The sequence below is a fragment of the Octodon degus genome, unplaced genomic scaffold (genome assembly GCF_000260255.1).
Source record: "Octodon degus isolate 3935 unplaced genomic scaffold, OctDeg1.0 scaffold00003, whole genome shotgun sequence".
NCBI lineage: Eukaryota > Metazoa > Chordata > Mammalia > Rodentia > Octodontidae > Octodon > Octodon degus.
In genome coordinates, this window is record NW_004524579.1 from 6,966,349 (window position 1) to 6,988,286 (window position 21,938).

The 21,938-nt window shown below is 37.7% G+C and overlaps 1 protein-coding gene across 1 annotated transcript in view; it reads left to right on the forward strand.

The window, feature by feature from the left end:
• The window catches only part of Dsg1 (desmoglein 1), a 33,912-nt gene that overhangs the window by 2,003 nt on the left and 9,971 nt on the right, over nucleotides 1-21,938 (forward strand). Inside the window, exons 2-11 of the mRNA XM_023714086.1 lie at nucleotides 5,848-5,883; nucleotides 6,134-6,265; nucleotides 8,153-8,308; nucleotides 9,930-10,074; nucleotides 11,817-11,983; nucleotides 13,876-14,010; nucleotides 14,313-14,498; nucleotides 18,176-18,435; nucleotides 19,846-19,985; nucleotides 21,551-21,919. Coding sequence (XP_023569854.1) covers nucleotides 5,848-5,883; nucleotides 6,134-6,265; nucleotides 8,153-8,308; nucleotides 9,930-10,074; nucleotides 11,817-11,983; nucleotides 13,876-14,010; nucleotides 14,313-14,498; nucleotides 18,176-18,435; nucleotides 19,846-19,985; nucleotides 21,551-21,919 — 1,726 coding nt within the window. The remainder of the gene's footprint in view (nucleotides 1-5,847; nucleotides 5,884-6,133; nucleotides 6,266-8,152; nucleotides 8,309-9,929; nucleotides 10,075-11,816; nucleotides 11,984-13,875; nucleotides 14,011-14,312; nucleotides 14,499-18,175; nucleotides 18,436-19,845; nucleotides 19,986-21,550; nucleotides 21,920-21,938) is intronic.

The window sequence follows — 21,938 nt, forward strand, 5'->3', positions numbered from 1 at the left end:
CACTTTTACCAAAAGAGAAAAAAATGGTGTTCATGAAGAAATTGTACTTCTCTCTGCATTTATCCAAGCAGATAAATGAGAATTCATGTTAGGAATATAGTTTAAAACTCATAGCAGCTTTAAGGCCAAACATGCGAGAACCAGGCAACTACTGCGCACAGCATGTTGTGAAAGCCGCTTAAACCTGTGAAAGCATTATCTCTCGTTCACAGCAGTGGGTAGATCAGGAGGCAGGAAGCAGAGGGTCTGGGCGCCACAGCAGACACCTGGCACCATAATTTACCAAGCCAGAGGCTGAGACGGGAGCTGTGCAAGTTCGAGTCCAGCGGAGACAACCTAGCAAGGTCCTGCCTCAAAATAAAAATAAAAATAAAAAGCACTCTGGATATAGCTCAGTGAAAAACAGCCCTAGGTTTAATCCTCAGCACAACAAGCAAAAAAAAAAAAAATGAAAATAAAAACAAAAAGCAGAGCTACTCCTCAAGTGGCCAAGATTGCTACACTGATACTGCATTATGACACAATGGTTCACACTTGCTATAACTCTGCAAGACAAATTCTCTCTCTCTCTCTCTCTCTCTCTCTCTCTCTCTCTCTCTCTCATCAGTGTATACAATGGAGAGAAGAGTTAGACAGTAGTTTCTTTCCACCAGAGAATGACATTACCTATACACCTAATGAAGAAATCTGGGTGGAAGGTTGTGGCCATAGTAAAACAAAGAACATGGTCACCATGGGAAAGCAAACAGAACCAGTAGAATTTCTAGAGTTCTAATGATTTTTGAAAATTACTTGCAACCTTGCCAAGTCCAATTAATCCATTAACAGGTATATAATCTGAAAAAAAATTTTTTTGCAGTGCAGAATCAACCTAGGCCCTTTGTGCTGAGCTACATCCCCAACCTCTCTGTCTCCTGCTCGTCCTTCTCCTCCTCTTCCTCCTGCTCCTCCTCCCCTTCCTCCTCCTGCTCTTCCTCCTCCTCCCCACTTTCCCCTTCCTTCTTGCTCCCCTCCTCCTCCCCCTCCCCTCCCCTCCCCCCCCCCCCCCCCCCCCCCCCCCCCCCCCCCCCCCCCCCCCCACCTCCTCTTCTCCTCCTTCTCCTTCTCCTTCTCCTCCTTCTTTTCCTTCTCCTTCTTTTCTTTTTGAGACAGGCTTGCCCTAAATTGCTAAATTGCCTTGGCTGGACATGAATGTGCAATCCTCCTCCCTCAGCCTCATAAAGTGCTGGGATTACCAGTGATCACAGTCATGCTGGGCCTGATGAGATCTTTTGCTATGAAGGCAAATTTCTATAGCTTAAGCTAAAAAAAGATGAAACTGTTTTTATCTATTGGCATAGATGATCTGCTTTTTCATTTTGTCATAGTACCTTCTCCTTCTCCTACAGGTTAATGTCTTGATTCTTTTAAAAAACCTCTATCTGATGTTAACTTCATACTTTGAGCTTGGTGGAAATCCTCTAGTATATGAGTAGTAGCTTTTCAAGTACTTTCCACACTCAGGCTAAAATGCACTGAAAATACTATTTACTTTCATATTGCTCATCAAGTTATTTGAACCAGACAGTTTTAAGTTCCCTTAATTGTGTTCTCTGTCCCCTAAATAAAAGGACGGGCTTAAGAACCAGCACAGACAGAAGACAAGACGATCCAGAGGAGTCTCCAGGCTTTGTTATGCACACCTTATGGTGATACACATTATAGAGATTAGTATTTCAGCAAAGTATTTTATAGACATGGAGACTGTATCTTTGTTCCCCATTCAGTGAAACTTATAAACTACATTAAAATAATTTTCATTGGCATAGTCTTGTAAAAGTTCTATTATTTTCAAAGCAGATTTAGGATCAGTCTTTTTTTACCTTCACAAAGAATATAAATCTGCTGCCACTTAACTTACTGGAGTTGCCACAGAGTAAAAACATTTTGCCACAAGTTATATTTTACTTTTGTTTCAAGTGTATCCTTGTGACTTGCAGAAGAGTTAACAAATATATTAGAATTTGATGTTTGACGAATTGTGTTTAAGTAATGATAGGAAAATCTAAAGCGCCGGGAAATATTGTCATGTTAAATCTGAAGACCTGGCCCTGAGGGCCAACATCAGCCCCCTCTGGAGAGATGAATTGCTAATTTAAAAAGTGACACTGTGGTCCCTGCCCAGAGTACTTAATTTCTGGTGACTCCACTCAGCGCTCAGGAGAGTCCTGCTGAGGAGAGCTTGGGTCTTCCGGGACTGTCCCGTATAGAAGCAGGAAGCTGCTTTGTGTGGCCCTGGACCTAGATTTCTTTCTTTTGCTGCCCCAGCTGAGTAACACCCTTCCCGAGTGCTGGGTCATGCCACCCTCGCAGGTTATGCTAGGCACTCAGATTTCTTTAATGGACTTTGACAGCTCAGACATTTTTCAAATGTCATTGGCAGCTGGTCCGTGTTCTTGCTTGGTCTACAAGGACTCAGCACAGGCTTTTACACTCCTCTACTGGGAAACCATATCTTCCCCAACTACTAGCTGCCCAGTGATTGCAGGACTACTGGACAGCGAGTTGTTTGAAGGCAGGGTCTGTGCCTGACTCACATCCACATCAGCGCAGCACCTTGCACCATGACAAGATTGCTAAGTGCCCAAGCACACAGGGCAGAGGCACAGCGGGCAGTGTGGGCGTGGTTTCCATTTCCCTCCCCACACACGCTCCTAAAAGTTGTCAAGACACTAACTGTGGAAATAATCATGTTGGATTTTAACACTTTTATGGTATAATATTGAATCTACTTGACACTTTCGTCTATAGCTTACCATACTATTTTTTGAGTTGGCCCTTTAAAAATCTTAATGATGCCTTGGATCTGCATAATACACCACAAATGATATGTATTTGCAAAGAAATAAACAAATGAACAAATAGGAGGAATCAAGCCACTGTGTTGTTGTCAGCCCTAGAATGGTGGCCCATGACAGAGCAGTGCAAAAGAAAGAAAGAGAGCTGGGGAGATGGCTCAGTAGAATAAATGCTTGCCTGGCAAGCACAAGGTCCTGAGTTCAATCCCCGGTACTGTAAAATAAAAGAAAGAAACAAGAGGTAGTTGAAAAACAAGTTATATTTTTTCTTTTCTTTCAAGTGTATCCTTCTGACTTACATAAGAGTTAACAAATACATTAGAATTTGATGTTTAACAAATTATGACTACCCAATATTAGATATAATCTGTTTTCCTAATACAATTACTTTCTCCAGTCTATTTTTGTTATAAACAAAATAAAGTTCAAAATCAAAAACTGCTAAAAATTAACTGCAGTTAGGAACCACTAAATTAACTCTCCGATTTGCATCCTCTGGCTTTAATAACATCAGTGAGCTGACTCCTAAAATAGTGGAAGGAAAAAGCCAGTGAAGATTCACTTCAAGTGAGTTGCCCACTGCTTTGCAGAATTCTAGGTTTACCAAGTGTTGGAGTATCATGCACAGATGAGGAAACTGAGGCACAGATTGGCTAAGTGACCACCCCAAAATCTGTTGCCCAAAATCTGTAGGCAACAGAGCTGATACGTCCTTGATTTCCCTGCCTCCCCACTTGTCACTAAGGAAATCTCCCTTACCAGATTATTTCTGAACTCAAACTAGCTATAGGACTTAGGACACTCAGAAGAGCGTGCTTCAACTTTCCTTTCCCAGCTAATTTGCTGTCACCCCTCCTTTCCATGTTCCTGTCCCATCTTCAAGTCCTTTCATTTCTGCTTTATTCCTCTTCTCCCCATACACTTCTAGTAGGTACCTTCTTTTGGAATCTCTTTTCTTTTAAATCAAAATTTCCTGCTTTCCTTTGTCAACTTTCAAAAATCAACAAATCTTCCTTTTCTGCAGAATTTCCTTAAGACCCGCTTCTAGTTCTATCATTTTGTGTTTCTGTTTCTATTTATCACCAAATTTCTTGAAAAATGAGTCTTCATCCCTCCTTTTCTTCCCTAATCCATTTCAGGTGAATGCTTCTTCCATTTAACTAGAAATTTCTCTTGAAGATCACTGCAAGCCTCAGGCCAGGATCCACACAGCTCAGCCGTCCTTTGCACCCCATGATGCTTCCACTCACACCCATCCATTCACCTCCTAGCTTCCCCTGCCTTTGACAACTGCAATAATGTATGATAGTTTCCCTCTGTTCCTATGACTTCTGTTTGTGTTATATTTGTTGGCAGTTGTACAAATGTAAGAATTTCCCTACTGTCCTCCTCAGCACAGGCTGTTTGTTTGCTGTCTTCCAACTTTAGAAATTCCAAATTCTCCCATGATTTCTACTATTGCCTTCTCTGAGCAGATGTACCTCGAATCCACAGGCGCAGGCTGGACTTCTGTTCAGACTCCTGATGCTTATTTCCAAATGCTTAATATCTTCCTGGGCATTTCCCTGGCATCTCAAGTTCGTTCACTGCATTCTGATCCAAACACTGCTACTGCTTTGCTTCCAGGCCCTTTCTTCAAAGCTGTCACCACCTGTGAGCCCCCCTTCCCCTTCCCCTCCTCACTACCTCACCCCATCCAGTTCCGAGTCCACTCCATCCACCAAATAGATCACCCTTGATCTTTCCCTGCGCCTCCCACTGCTTGTGCTCCGTCTAGCTCCTCCTCCCCTCCTGCCTGACTGGACACAGAGGACCTGACCCTCTCAGCCTATAATCACTGCTTCTTCCCACCAGTCCTACTAACCATTGTCCAAAAAATCTCTCAAACCCACAATTTTAGCATACCTTTCCCACAGTCAGAATACTTAAGTATTGTCCTGTGGTACACAGGGATTTGGTGCTTGAACTGAAAAGATCTTTGTACATAAGTTAGTCTAACTCATGTTACAAATGAGCAAATGAAAGTTCAGAGAATTTAGAAAAATGTGTTGAAAATGTCCTGATTCCACCCTGTAATCTTTTTATTTCATTACACATTTGAAGGTCTGTGTCTAGGGTGTTCTGAACCCTGAGCAAAAGAAAATAAGCTTAGGTGAACTAGCCACATATTTAAGTAGACATGGCAGTTTTTTAATTACTCATCCAATTGAGAGTCTGACTCTGTGGTGAAACCTACTTGGTCTTCTGCCTAAATTGCCTCTCATGGGAAAATGAATGACCCAGCTTCATGAAGTCAGAAAGGCTTCTTAGTCATCCTGAGCAGCGATCCAAAGCAAACAGCAGGCTCTGACCTTTCACTGACGGAAGTGCAAAACAGATAGCAGGTGTGTACAGTGCTGTGAAGAAATGACTTCCAAACAGAAAAACAAGGGCTCCCCACCTCCCTGTCCCGTACCCACAAACAACACAGAGAAAAGTGCTCTGCATTTGCATTAATTTCCTTTCCTTCTGCACCCAAGACAGCCTCTACAGATAGCATTGCAGTGACATGTGCCGCCTTCTAGGTCATTCAGTGTCCTCCCCCCAGTATGACCATTGGTGATGATACATGTAATCATCGTAATTACAGGACAATGTGAAATTTAATTTAAGCCAGAAATGTTCTACTTCTCAAAGAAGTAATATTTATTCTCCATTGTAAGTTTTACTTAGTGATTTACTCAATAGAATAGACCAGAGCAAAAACTTAAGCTAAAATGTGTGGGTTTGTTTGTAGCCATAAGTGAATATCCAAGTTTCAGCTTCTTTATCTGTAAAATAGAGATTATAATGTATTGCAAAAATGTATCTATACTTTTACAAAATAAAATGAAGATACTAGTAGTGCATTTGTTATGAAGATGAAATGCACATATTTTTTATAAGAGAGTTGTTTGATTTTTAAATGACTTAATAATATCAATTGCAAAGCATTCAATAAAAAATTACTGTGATTATCTTGTTTTTCTAGGTCGTAGTTGAAGTGAACAGTGAATTTCGAATCCAGGTAATATATAATAAATTTATTGATTCCAAACTTAGAAGCAATGGTTTAGGAATAACATATTTTATAAAGGAAATTCATTCTTAAAAATAAAGTTAATGTAATGCTGAGGTTAAGAGACTATCAAAATTATCAATTTTTCCAGTTGAAGAACCTCTCTTTCTGATATAATTATTCCATCTCCAAAAGAGACAGAGCAATATAAATTATAAACGAAATTAATACATGTTATTGCTTTATCCTACTTATCAAGGTAAGAGATTATAATGCTAAGAATGGCACCATTAAGTGGCATTCAATGAGAAGACAGAAACGTGAATGGATCAAGTTTGCTGCAGCCTGTCGCGAAGGCGAAGACAACTCAAAGAGAAACCCCATTGCCAAAGTACGTGACAACCCCAAAGCGTACATGTAGAGAAACAGATGGGTGGGTTGACGTTTCAAAAGAATCGGTGGGCATTCCTCATTGAGAAGTTATATTATGACACTATAATGATTTAAGTTATGAAAACTAAAGTTCCTAAAAAGGTAAATTTTAAAAATTACATATTCACACAAACAATTCCACATCAGCTCACCTCAATGGCAGAATTAGTATACATGAGCGTATGTTGCTCTGAATTCTCATTGAAAAAGGAAATAAAAAATTTAATTGTGAATTCAAGTTTAAAAATGAATTCAGGGATGAATTTAACATGCAGCAAATACAGAGGAATTTCAAGTTGTGCCATTTTTGCTCTGTAACCTGTTAAGATTGAACTGCTACTTCTGTGCTTTCTTAGGAACATTCAAAATGTGCCCCTTCATACTGTCTTTTTACTTTTATTTTTTCTACCTTCCTCTACAAAAACACACACATGCATGCACACACAAATATATGTATTTAGTCCTGAACACAAATACAGACATACAGATATACACAGAGACTCCTCAGTAAGATTTGCTTATATTTTGTGTGTGTGTGTGTGTCTGTATGTGTGTGTGTATGTGTGTGTGTGTGTGTGTGTGTGTGTGTGTGTGTGTGTGTTTTAGGGAAGGGTCTACAGGGTGTTCAGGGTCTCACTATTAGATTTGACTCATACAGGGATCCACCTGTATACAGCCTTCCAAGAGCTGGGATTACAGGTGCACACCACCATGCCCAGTCTCAATTGCTATCTCAGCACCCCGGGGGGCAGCACAGCAGGCCCAGGGATCAAACCACTGGCCTCTGCCCCTGCTTGCAGGCACTTTAATCCACTGAGCTATTTGACCGGCCCATCATATGGTATTTTATTTCAGGAAAAGTGAACTGAACTCTTTCCTTTTCTCCTAGCATACCATCCCTATTTTCAGAATTAAAAGCCTCTATGTATATAAATTCACTTCAGTCTTTGTTGCAACACTTCATACTTTTAAAGATTTAAATCTATAGCTCAAGCAAGCTCCATTCCTGCACCCCAATCGTCAAGTGAATTGGCTGCTAAATAAGGAACTGTGTATATAGTGAGCACATTATAAAACTCAGCACAAAAAAGGTCAAAATAAACTCCAATTTGATGACTTTGCATTCATTTGCATAACTCCTACATGCAGCACTGTAATGTGTGACAGTAAATAAAACTACAGCACTGTACAGTATAATCAGCAAAAATTGCACTACTGTGTAACATCTACTATATAAAAGTGACACTGAGGCTGTATAACCAAGATGTACAGAACTGTTCAAAATAAAAAAAGACAGGCTGTAAATCCAAGCAGCATGATTCTGAACAGTCATTAAACAGTATTATTAAGTGATGGCTAAACAAAAATCAAAGTATAAATGTGCAGTGATGACTGCATAGCCTTAGATGTATTAGGGTGATACCTTACATCTTTGTTGTTTGGGAGAAATAGAAATTGAATTTCTTTTGAGACTGGGCGTAGTAGTGTGCACCTGTAATCCCAGCACTTGGGAGGCTGAAAACAGGAAGCTCATTACAAGTCCAATCTGTGTAGTGAGATCCTGTAGACCCTGTACTAAATACATTTTTTTTTAAAGTGAATCATAGAAATTGAATTTATTTTATTACATTTCCAGATGTTACTAAAAATACTGTAGTATTTATACAGTTGTTACTGAAAATGCAATAATTATTATATACATCTAACAGAAGGATGTTCTGTTTTCAATGGTTCCCCAAAACAAGGCCAGCACATTGAGCAAGTCTCAAGAAAGGTCCCTATTATCTGTCGAGTGTGGGGTTCTTCATTTCTCCTGTGTAATATTTCCACTGCGCTCTCTCTACAGATTCATTCCGATTGTGCTGCAAACCAACAAGTGACGTACCGCATCTCTGGAGTAGGAATTGATCAGCCGCCTTATGGCATCTTTATTATTAATCAAAAAACTGGTGAAATCAATATAACATCTATAGTTGATCGAGAGGTCACCCCTTATTTCATTGTAAGTAGGTTTCATGTTATCATATGTGTTCTTGGAAAATATCTTAAACTCATATCATGCATGATTGATTTCAAAAGTCACAATATTAGATAGTTTTAGGTGTCTCAATTTAGGAGCACACTGACAGGTACAAAGAAATTTAAAAAAAAAAAAAGAGGTAATATTTTTTAATGAGGTGTTAGCAAAAATGTCAGCCACTAGTCAGCCCTCATAGGAAACCAGAATATTTGTTTGGAAAGACAAGTAACTAACTTAGGTTTTCATTTTAAATTTTTTTTCCAGTTGAAAATTTTGGCTTCTTTGTTTTTGTTTTTGTTTTCTGTAACAGAGTTCAAATTCAGGACCTATCTCCCTGGCCCAGACTCTTTGAATTCCAATCCCTAGCAATGATTCTGAAGCCACTGAAGGATTCCATTCAGAGTGAACATGAATTTTTGTAACTTTGCACTGCTTGAGCTCGCCTGAGCTCCACATGAGTCTTGGAAAGGCATCCGTCTTTCACTCGTCTCCCTCTGTTCTTCTTGGGAACTCACACCCAGCTCAAGCCCTCTCTGCCTCCCGAACCTCAACTCCATTTAGCTGACCTCAACACTTCACCCAAAAGACTGTGGCCACCTATCACAAATTCCCATAACACTCTCTCCTCAACAAGCATTTTTCATTCAGCTCAGAAGCATAGTTAGCTTTTTACTGTTTCCCAAGATTATCTCAAAGTGTTCTCTTTGCCCCTTAAAAACTTGTTTCTTCAGAAATCTAATTCCATCAACTTTGCTCTGTCACCTCTCTCGTGCTTACCCCATTTCCCTCTTCCATTTCCTTCCATCATGGCGCCCAACACTTATTATTACTTCAAAGAAAAGAAACAAGAATCCCTTCTTTAATTTTGTAATCTCTTCTGTTTAAGCCCAAATCATCCAAATCCTGAAACGCCAATAGTAAGATGCATTTGCTGCTCTTGCTCATACTCCCCGTTCCTAGGACTCCTTTAATTCCCGGCCTTTCAATTCCTTGCCGTTTATCTAAAGTTCTACCTTTAACCCCATGCTGCTCCCCCAAGATCTCTCCAAATCAGCAAGCCAAACTTCAGCTTTTCAAAAGTATAATGTTTGTATACAAAAGATGCACTCATGTGAAACACTCCCATGATACTTGTGCACATTTCAAATAACAATAGCAAACACCCACATAGGCACTCCGTAGTTTAAGGATTCTGCATTTCTTTGAGTTCCCATGAGGCCCTCCTCCACACACCCTCACCAATCCTGTCTTATTCCTACTTCAAATACAGCATTTGCATCACTCCATTTCTTTCCCAGTAAGAATCCCTTTGCTTGGAACACCTTACCAAGTCTCAGATCCATCTGTTGAAATTCTCTTTCAAGGCTTAGTATATTCTATAAAATTAGAGTCCTTCCTACTATAGCTTATCATGTTGCCTATTTAAAAAACCATTTTGTGTTCATATTTGCCTTCTCTTACTGATTGTAGGTATTGTATGTACCTATATTCTAATAGGAAATAATAGTATTATTTCTCTTTTAATTTCCCACCTACAAAATATCCCTCCAAAGTAGAACTTAATAAATATGTTTCACCATACAATCATTCTTTCCTCTCCTAGATTGTTTGCAGGGCTCTGAATTCACTTGGTCAAGATTTAGAGAATCCTCTTGAACTGAGAGTCAGGGTTTTGGACATAAATGACAACCCTCCAGTGTTTTCCATGTCTACATTTATAGGACAAATAGAAGAAAATTCCAATGCGAGTAAGTAATTTATCTTACTAGGTAAGCAAGAATATACTGACCTCAAGATCATTCTTAACAGCCAGGAAAATACAGACTTGTGTTGAAACAAACATTGAGTGTTAAAAGACATGCTGTAGGAAAGCATGTGAAGGCTGTGCCTTCAATTACGGAACTAGCTCCAGTCTGCCATACAGAAAGAGCAAAAGAAACAAGGGTGATGAGTGACTTGGACATTTTTGGACTTTGCACAGTAGTGGAAAGGGCATGAATTGAGAACTTAGCCATCCAGGCTTGCGGTGTTGAAGAGCAGTCCCTTCTACTTCTGACCACACAGCTTTTAGTCCACCTTCTAATTGACAGATAACATTTGTACATCTTTATGAAGTACCCCATGGCAATTCCAAGCATGTATAGAATACAGGGCAGTTCAAAATAAGCCTATTCACCTCATTAACCATTAATCATGCTAATCTTTCATACTCATCTGTTCTAGTTATTTTGAAATACATCATAGATTGTTTTAGCCAGTATTCCTGCTATGCTGAAATAGATCCAGAACTAACTCACTCATTCTGAATTTTTGATGCCCATTACTGAACATCTTAGAACCTTTATATTAAGGGAAACCAACCACAGAAAAACAGAGACCATGTGTCACTGCTCATTTGTGGGAAGCAGTAAGAACAGAAGGTGATAGTGATCAATAGGGCCTGGGAATGGGAAAGAGAAGAAGGGCCAGCAAGAATGGCAGTCACTCTGAGAAATCAGTCCCACACAGTCTACTTTGTAGTCACGTGACTTTGTTGTTATCAAATAAATGTAAAATACCTGTTGTTCCCCCTCTTCTTAAATAAGTTTTAATAAAGAGCCAAGAAGGAGAGGGAAGATGAAAGAAAGGGAGGAGAATGACAAAGAAGAGGGGATGACATGCCCAGCACACTTGTGGAAAACTTGTATTTAAATGTTTTGGAGGGTAGAAAAGAATTCTAGTTTATGACTGAATATTGACAACTTTTCTTGTGCTTTAGTATCCTTCATTAAAACCAATTAACTGAAAAATTAACTGAAGGAAATAAGAGGACAGGACAGTACGCATGGTCAAAACAAATGTTTCTTTACATTTACTAGGTACTTGACACTTGAAGACCACCTGAAATGAAATGATACGTATTTATTAAAAGTCCATTACTCAGTTTTGAACCTTTGTATATGCTTCTCATGTTAGCTATTTAATTGCTGCATTAACTTAATGAAAATGGTGCTATTAGGGACATGGAAACAGCACATCTGAAAAGTATTAAAGTCAGGAAAAAAATTCATCTGGCCTTAATATCATTATGTTTTATTGTAAGCATGCTAAAAATCAGAACAAATTATACTAAAATAAAGACTAGAAAGCAAGGAGAGTATATTTCCTTCACTTTCTAGTTATAGTAACATCTAGGATCCTAGTAAAACGAGATCCTTTGTTCAAGACAAAGGTGAGAAAAGGAGCTAAAACGGTCCTATGTTGAAGAAATAAAACGGGGGTCTGGGGAGATAGCTCAGTAGAATAAGTGCATGCTTGGCAAGCACAGGGTCCTGAGTTCAATCAATCCCCAGTACTGCAAAAAGAAAAAGAAAAAGAAAAAGAAATAAAAGGGGAAGGTAGTAAAATGCACCCACTCACTTTAACATATCTTTGGAAAGGTAGTATGCTACACTGTACATGTCACACAAATATAAATTATTCACTTGCGATAAATCTTGTTCATTCCTAGATACCCTGGTGATGAGACTCAATGCCACTGATGCAGATGAACCAAATAATTTGAATTCAAAAATCGCTTTCAAGATCATAAGGCAGGAGCCTTCTGACGCACCTATGTTCATCATCAACCGATACACTGGGGAAGTCCGAACCATGAATAATTTTCTAGACCGAGAGGTTAATTTTTTTCTCTACATGGGTCTTTACTTGAAGGGACTGGTTCTGGAAGCAAAGTTGTAAATTTTTATTCACGTACCATTTCACAAACCATTAATAATGAGAAATATTTTAAATGAAAAAATGCAGCTTATTAAATTACATTTTATTTCTATATATTTCATTTAATCAACTGAATAGGATTGGTTTTAAGTTAAAAAAAAACTATAAAATGAAAGCACATTAAAATCTGAAGAAGGTAAGAGACAAAATTCCATTTCTAAAAATGTGTGTTCTGTAAGGAAATAAATGTAGAGATGCGGGCCAGCTAGATAGCTCAGTGGATTGCAGCACCTGCTTAGGCAGAGCACAGCGGCTGGGCTTTGATCCTCAGCATGCCGTGCTGACCCCGCTCCCAGGGCACACTGAGACAGCAAGTGAGCCTGGGTGTGGTGGTGCATGCCTACAATCCCAGCGCTTGGAAGGCTGAAAACAGGAGAATCACTATGAGTCCAATATGTGTAGTCAGACCCTGTAGTCCCTGTACTAAACACATAAAAAATAAATAAAATAAAATAAAAATATAGAGAAATGCTTGCTACTACTTCCCCATCTCAATAAACCACAGTATATAGGAACATGGTAGAGGCTCCAAGAATATTTATAGTTCTCTTGACAGCAAAATTCTGTATTGTTTTCCTTTTAAATTACTCTTATTGACAACCCAACTACTCATACTTTTGGAAATGAATCATAGAATCAGAAAAATGGATAGTAACTAAGTAACTTCCATGCCGAATTTTTCACTTACAAATGATAACTAATGATAGTTAATAGGTTAGAGATAACATTGTATGGTTTCTATCACATTATGGGGTCCCATTTCCTGATTTTAAAATCCCTAATTTTTCTTTTTTTAAAAGAATGAACATATCTTTAAATATAAGGTAGGAAACCTACATGCCCATTAGAGGTGTAAGTGAGAATGCTTTATTTTTTGACTGATATTTAAAGACATTTTACTGTAATTATTATAGTCATCTAGAAATGGCAAGGTCCCTATTAATGATTCATAGGCTTAGGCAGATCACATTATTTTTATTTTTTAATGGTCCAAATATTATGTTTCTAAATTAGCTAAGCATCCTCTTTTACTTGTGGAGAGCTCCTATTAGAATAAAATGATTGTTTAGCTTTTCCAAACTTCCTTAAGCAGAACAGTGAGATTCCTTTAGTATCCAAGATTCAAAAAAAAGGGAGCGTATCAGACGTAGAGGAACTCTGCTGTTATCGGAAACTCCAGGGCCATCAGCCAATCTCAAGCTGTTTCTAAGTGTGAATGCCCAAAATTCGCACTTATAACTTTGAATGAGCCTGCACTTATGTACACATCTAGAAAGGGCTCCAGAGCTTCTGGCAGCTTATAAAAAGGTAAGCGCCACTGCACAGAATAAAATATAGACACATCATCAATATCTCAATCGCCACAACTCTCTACTTCCCTAAAATACAAACGAATTGCCTTCTCTAATTTTCTTGCACACTCAGCGGCTGGCTTATACTAAGCAAGGAATTTTTTTGCCTTAAACCTTTGGTAAAACCCTGTCTCTTGGGTCACTCTGATCCACTCCATACTTTATGCATTTTTCCAACCTATGCACATGTTAGGGTTAATAAGCAGCGAAGCTTTGAGGGAATGTTGCTTTTAGATGATGCGGATAAACGTGAGTGGGAGTGCAAGGGATAACTTCTGGTTTGATTCATAAGAGATGAACAGACTTTCAAGAGTCTGTGTTACCCTGTCTCTATCATAGATTTGGATAAATATTGAGCTTGTATTATAAAAGAACTTTATGGAAGGCAGTAAAGTTGTCTGTGTCAGGTGTGATATTGTGTACAATGTGTTTTTGTAGCAATATGGCCAGTACTCTCTTGCTGTGAGAGGCTCAGACCGAGACGGCGGCGCTGACGGCATGTCGGCGGAGTGCGAGTGCAACATTAAAATCCTGGATGTGAATGACAACATCCCTTACCTGGAGCAGTCTGCAGTAAGTACTTGCTCCTGAAATTTTAAATTTAGTGACTTTAAGGTCATCGCACTTTAACACTTAGACGATTCTGTTTGCTGATTTTCATGTTTGCTGACATGTAAGTGAAAGACAGAAACACATGTTTTGTTTTTGTTTACTCAAAAGGAAAAAAAAAATGGATTCAAGCAATGAAAAGTGAGATTATAAACACAGATGTCATTTCTAGATAATAAACAATGGTTATCATTTTGGTATAAACATGATGCAGTTCTTATCTCTTACTATTTTCATTTGGAATATTCTTTTGCATCTTGTTTCAGTACGACATAAAAATTGAAGAGAATGCTTTATATTCAGACTTGCTCCCACTTAGAGTAATTGATTTGGATGAAGAGTTCACCATGAACTGGATTGCAGTAATTTTCTTTATCTCTGGAAATGAGGGAAATTGGTTTGAGATCGAAATGAATGAAAGAACAAATGTGGGAATGCTTAAGGTTGTTAAGGTATGCTGTAATTTTCTTGAATCCCCTAGCTTTGTTTTTGGTCTTCTTTTCAAAATGATAAGCTTAAAATAAAATATTAACATTTTATGAATTTGAATCACTGAGAGACTAAATATTACTATGTTTTAAAATTATATATAATGTAAAGCTTTTTTTATCAAACCTTTCTGCTTATATTATTTCAGGGAAATAGATATTGAATGTCAACTTCAAACTTTTTATGAGTTCAGTACTTCCAAAAGATAATACAAATTGAAAATATTTTAAATAAGCATCTTATTTTATGCTTAAAATAAAGTAGGACTAATCCTTGAGATTAATGTTTTCAGTGTATTCTAAAGCAAATTTTTAAATTGTGTATGTCAGCATTATATGTCAGTTTCATGGACTAAGAGTACTTGTCTTATAAACTGAAAGTTGTTTATTCCTCCAATACGTTTTTTCTCTTTTATTTTTAAAAGTTTAAGAAACCAGGGGCCAGGGAGATGGCTCAGTGGAATAAGCACTTCCTTGGCAAACGCAAGGGCCTGAGTTCAATCCCTGGTTCCACCAAAAAAAAAAGAAAGAGAGAAAGAAAGAAAGAAAGAAAGAAAGAAAGAAAGAAAGAAAGAAAGAAAGAAAGAAGAAAGAAGAAAGAAGAAAAAGAAAAGAAACCATTAGAAATTATACAGAATTTCACTAAACAAAATGATAGAAATTCAATAATGGTTGTTATATTGCATATATTGCTGTCTTGAAATTAGTTGTTCAGAATACCAGATATAAGCATGCAAAATTCGTCAAAAAAAATAAAGAAAAAAATTTAGCCATTAGCTGTTCCTTTCAATAGACCAGTAGAAATCAGCAGTATAGTTATCCAAGCTGTCCTGTGTATAAACCTATGTATTTCTTTTCCCCTTCCTCTTTCTCTTTTTCCTCCTGCCCCTCATTCTAGTTGTCCCTGCTCTTTGAACAGGTCCTTTCCCTTTCATGGCATCTACTGTACCTTTTGGATTTTATTTACTCTTTCAGGTTCTTACACTGGAGAGACAATATGATGTTTATACATATGGGTCTGACTTATTTCACTTACGAGTATGGCCCCTCGTTGCATCCATTTACCCATAAAAGCTTCAAGTTTACCTTTTTTAAGATTACTGAGTAATACTCTGTTGTATAAAACTACCACATCTTTTTATGCATTCTTTGATGGATATTTGGGTTGTTTCCAAGATTTAGCTATGACAAATGGCACTGCTATAAACATGGGTGCACATATATCGCTGTGGCTTGATGTTTTCAGTTCTTCTGGAAAAGTACTCGGGAAGGAAACAGCTGGGTTGAATAGGACTCCTAATTCTAGCTTTTGGGAGGAGTCTCCCCATTGATCTCCACAGTGGTTATACCAGTCTGCACTCGCACCAACAGTGGGGAAAGATCGCTTTTGCCCCACAGTCCCTATAGCAGTTGTTATCGGTTGACTTCTTGATGATAGCTATTCTTTCTGGGGTGACGTGGAATCTCAGTGTTGTTTTAATTTGCCTTTCTCAAATGACCAATGACTTTGAACTTTTCTTCATATATTTATTTACCATTTGTATTTCTTTCTTTTTATCTTTTTTTAAATGCATTTGGTACAGAGTATCACTATACAGCTCAGGCTCATTGTGATCCTCCTGTTTCAGCCTTTCCAGCACTAAGATTACAGACATGTGCCTCCACTCCCAGTCTCAGTGGCCAGCTCAGCACACCCAGGGGTGGGGTCATCACCACACGTGGTGTGGGGCACCAAACCTTGGTCTCTGTGCTTGCCTAAACAGGGGCTTAGGCCACTGAGCTCTCGCCAGCCCTGCCACTTGCATTTCTTCATGTGAGAAGTGTGTATTCATCTGGGGCTTTGGATTTGGGAGCCCTGTTTATTTTAAATTCTTTATATGTTCTAGATAGAAGTTTTTCATCTAGAGGGATAGTCAGCTACAATTTTTTCTTAATCCATGGGTTTTCTTTTTATTCTGTGGTGCTTTCTTTTGATGTCTGAAAACTTTTAAATAAGATGAGATCCGAGCTGTTGATTCTTTGAAGTATTTCCCATGCATTAAAATTAAATTACTATCATTGTTCAATCACCATATTCACTTTTCACTGTAGCTAGTGACGAAGGCTTAGTAAAAAATTATACTAGAGACTGAGTGCTAATGATCCACCATATTGACTCACAGAAGAATTACGTCTGCGATGCATGGGAAAAAAAATAGCTAACTTCTACCAAACAGCTAACAAAAGTTTCACCCTATGACTTATAGATTTAATACTTTAAGTATAAAATAGTTGACTCTACAGAATGCATATAGTATGTGTTCTATGCAGTAAAATGTAATCCCTCTTTGATTGGTTCTTTCCTTCAAAATATTCCACCATGGGAAGGTGTGGTGTTCTGCCTCCTTTACTTTCATAAAGTGGGACCATGCTGATAGCTTCTGTTTACTTCAAGCAGCATATAGATATTTTAGCCTGTCTCTCACCACACCCCTAAACATTAGCTTATCTCGTACCCATATGGCAATAAACAGATTGAGGCTCGAGGGGAGACAGCAGCCACTCAAGCTCTCACAGCCAGGAAGTGGAACAACCACCATTCCAATCCAGGTCTCTTAGCTATGGAATTCGCGTTCTTTCAGTAGTAGGCCAGTTGGGTCTTACTCTATTTCACACCACACAATAATATTATTTTTAAATTATTTAATCTCATAGCTCTCAGTGTCTCTATATGTAAAGTGGGATGATAAGTGCTCTCCCAGGTGTAATGTAATATATTCAATCCTTTGTTAGAACTATAAAAAGACATGTTTGGGATGCATATGTATATATGCTACTATAACTATTATGTAAGTTATGGATAAAGCAAAAACTAGAACAAAGATCCAAAATTGTAGCCAAATAGGTGAAGTCAATGTGTAAATCTCTATTTGTACCTAAATTACTCACGTGAAAATTCAGAAAAATATATTTGGTACATAAGGGCATAATGGCATAGTTTTGTAGATTTTCTCATTTATGATTTTTGGTATCATCTTTCATAATGGAAATCACTACCTAACAATTCTATAATGCAAAATGATTTTTTTTCTGGAATATATTGAAGAAAATAAGGATTTCTTTATACTATGTGTATAGTAACACTCTATCACCTGATCTATTTGAAAAGTCACAATTATAAAAGCAAAATTTCTAAACTTTCTAAAATATTTTTATGAAGGTCCTGAGTTCAATCTCCAGTACCAAAAATAAAGAAAAAAATAAAATATTCTTTATGAATAAAATTATTCAAATGATGAGACCTCAAAACCAGTTGACCCATACTTTGGTATATGCCAACGTAAATTATCTTTACACTATACAATTTATGAGTTTGACTACCTATGCTATTTTGTTTTTAATTTGGTGAGAAATTAGAACTCATATAACACATTTTCTTCAAATTTCTCAACAATGGATATAACACAATAGGACTTTTTCCTTCTTATATTGTGTTTGTATGTATTACATTGAACTGAAGATTGATACAGTAATACATTGGGTATTTGTATGCATTTACCTTTAATAATAAAAGGTGTAAGAAATTATTTTTACTATTCTTAAAGGACTTATTCTTTTGGAATTTTTTTTATAATAAAACAATTTTTTTCTGTATTTTCTAGCCCCTAGATTATGAAGCTGTGAAGAACCTGCAACTCAGTATTGGTGTTAGAAATAAAGCTGAATTTCATCATTCAATTATGTCTCAATATAAAGTCGTAAGCACTGCCATTTCCGTGATTGTGACAAACGTAATCGAAGGTGCAGTGTTTCGCCCAGGTTCAAAGACTTTCGCAGTAACAAGTAACATGGGAGCAAATCATAAAGTGGGAGACTTTATAGCTATTGATCAGGACACAAATTTACCTTCAACAACTGTTAGGTAAGAGGGATAGTTTTCAGCTTTCACCATGTACTGAACTTAAACACAAATGTTTTCATGAAGTTTACATATCTGAATTAAAACATTTGCCATTATTTTTGGAACCATCATTCAATTTGCAAAAAAGCATCAACTACTGAGTTGTTGCTTAGTGAGATATATATATATATATATATATGCATATGTGTGTTTGTGTGTGTGTGCAAGATGTAAGATGTGAAACTAAAAACTGAAAATTGTATGTAGAAAGTTTGGACACAACTGTAGTTATAAATCTCATTGGTCAGTTAGCTGTGACTACATTCTATAGTCTTTCCCATCTTGTACCCTTGACCCCTGTCTACCTTCCAGCCAGAGAAGATTTTACGGGATTGATTTTTCCATTGCAAAATTGCTTAACTTGAAATTGACTAGACTTAGCTCACCTTGGTTGTTTTCTCCATCTTAATCAGCACCAAATATTGGCCAGTAATTTTAGGTTGAAAAAGGAAAACAGAGGTTGTGCCGTTTTTAAATTCTGTATGTCTGTCTTTCCCTTAAAACTCTGTGTCCACGTGCATGCCTGCATGCAAATTTATTTGTGCCTGTGGCTGTGATCATGAACAATGGGGAAAGCTGTCACCAACGGAGTCACCAACACTGGAAGTTCTTTCTCCACAGTCTCCTCACCCAGTGCGAGGATTTTTGTCCTTGCAGTTATCACCCTGCATTGTCACTGTTAAGAGTTCCCCTTGTACCCCACAGCAGTGAGTTCACTGAGGGCATCCTCACCTTCACTCCACCTCTTCTCTGTTCCCTGGGCTTAGCACGATGCCCAAGACAGACACTTATCTGTCAGTATTTGCAGCACAAGTATGTAAAAGAGAAGGGAAACAGTGAGGTCACAATGAGGAGAGGAGGAAAATAGGATAAACGCATAAGGCAAGGACATAATCTGGAACTGAAGAAGAGTCTTGGAAAGTCACTGTGCCAGTGGAGAGGAGCAGCACATAAGGGCAGGGAATACAGGCCCTGGTTATGAAAGCACGTAATCCTTTTTGCTGTCCACGACTTTGTTTTTGTTGTTACACGTATATAGTGCAGACTAGGCCGAGCCCAGGAAATCCCAGCGTCTACAGCTTCTGGGGTGGTTTTGCTGCCACCAAGCAGAAGTGACAGCACAAGCAAAAGGAGCATAGTGCCACCCCAGTGGGCATGAAAAGCTCGTCCATCAGAGGCGATGGCTCAGGCTAACTCTTCAGTCTGCTTCTGAATGGACACATAGTACTGGTAGTGTCTTCAAAATGCAATCCTCCCATAATTAAAAATTGTCTAGGCTTTATGTTGACTGTCTAGAGCAACACATTTTATGTTTCAGAAGGTATTTTTAAATAGTTCACATTAATTTGTGCTATTTTCTTTTAAATACAGATATGTAATGGGGAATAACCCAGGTGACCTGCTAGCTGTTGACTCAAAAACAGGCATACTCACCTTAAGAAAAAAAGTTACCTTTGAACAGTATCAAATGCTTAATGGAAGATACAAAGGAACAATTTTATCTATAGATGGTAAGATATTAATTTAACTTCTCTTTCTTCTAGAAGAAACTATGTGAAAATATTCATATGTTAAAATGTTCATTCTTGTGTTCTAAAGAAGTATTTTTTTCCTACAAAAGTAATCATATTGGGAATTATATAGTAATACTTTTAATGCTATTAGGCATTATAATTTAGTGGATAAAATCATTAGCTCTTTAATGAGACTGGATTGGTGTCTTGTACCATCATTTCCTATTATAGAATCTTAGATAAGTTATTGGACTAATTTATACTTCAGTCTTCTGTTTAATGGACAATATAGATTTAGAAGCAACTGATGGGAATAATAAAAATAACAAAAACAATAACTAGTAAGACTGAAAGGTCATGGGATTTTATATCATATACAGTGTGTTTATAGCTACGACTGTTACATGCCTTCAGAGTTTTTTATTTATTGAGAAAAATCTAGACTCTTAATAAAATATTAGTCATTGCACAAAGTTCTAGTGTTATGTTAGTGAAATGTCAGGCAACTGACCTTACATCCGTGTAGCAGTACCAACCAAAATAACCTTCAATGAGCTACTCCTATATTTTTACTCAATAATTACATTTAGGATAATCTCAGGAAGCATCTTCAGTGTAAAAGATTTAGTGCACAAAGATGCTAACTACTACACTATCTTTAATAATTAAATATTGCCAGCAATTCCAGTAAGTAACTGGGAATTTACACCACTGCAGCGGAAGAGCACCCCCAGCCCCAGCCCCACCCCCAGCTTGCTTCAGTTTCTTAGTTGTTCAGGTTCCTGTGCAGTTCTGGTTGCTTCTGTCTCCTAGACACGGCTGGTCACTATGATACATACTGTAAGAATCAGGGCCCAGAGCACCAGCCATTCTGCCCCTTACTTCCTGATTCTTATCCAGTACAAGCCCTCGACCAGCAGAGATCAGGACCTGATGTTCTGGGAATGACCCCAATCCGTGCCTGTCATCCCTATGCAAATAAATCTTCCTCTGATTCCTAGGTGTCGCCCTGGTGTTTCTGCGGTTGCCCTGTTGTCCTCTTGGTATAAAATTATGTAGCCACTAGAAATTATGTTAATGAAAAGTATATTAAGACATGAAAGAATATTTTTTAAAATTAGAAATGTGAAATGAGCCACATGGTCATATCAATGTAAAATAAATAATAAATAATCCTTAGAAATTATAATTAAGGATAAAAGATTATTCCACCCCAAAATCAACAGGCGTTGTCCTTGATTGTTCTTGGCTATAATGGCTTTATTTTGTGGTTTTAGTTTGCTTCTTGTTAAAATTTTCACATTATATGTATTATATGTTCAACTACTTAAAATGTAAAGAAATAATCCAACGAATAATGTTACTAATGATAATAATTAGTTATAACAACAAAATAATTGATTGACATAAAAAGCTAAGTCAGACAGAGGGTAATTTGAGAAGTTACTGAATTGATGGGACTAAAGACATGGAAATAAGTACTGATGCAACATGAAAATAGTTCTGTGTTATGCACAATTGTTACACCGAATATCTAAAATATTTCTTCCATTTTGTTATAGATTCTCTTCAGAGAACTTGCACTGGTACAATTAACATTGACCTTCAAGGTTCTGGCTGGGAAAGAGAAGGTGGTGGTGGTGGTGATGGTGGTGGTGGAAGTACTACAACTGAGGAGGGTGGTACAAGCACTAGTTCAGGTACCGACTCTGGTACCGTTCCCAGTACTGGAGGTCAGGACACTGGAGGTGCTACTGGGACCTCAGAAGAAGGTATTACCCCTAATGAAGATGATACCGGAAAAGGTACACAAACAAATGACAATGGCAATAAGGACACAAATCAGAACAGTGGAGGACCTGGATCAGATAATGTACACTTTGGTCCTGCTGGGATTGGCCTACTCGTCATGGGATTCCTAATCCTAGGATGTAAGTATTTAACAGTTCC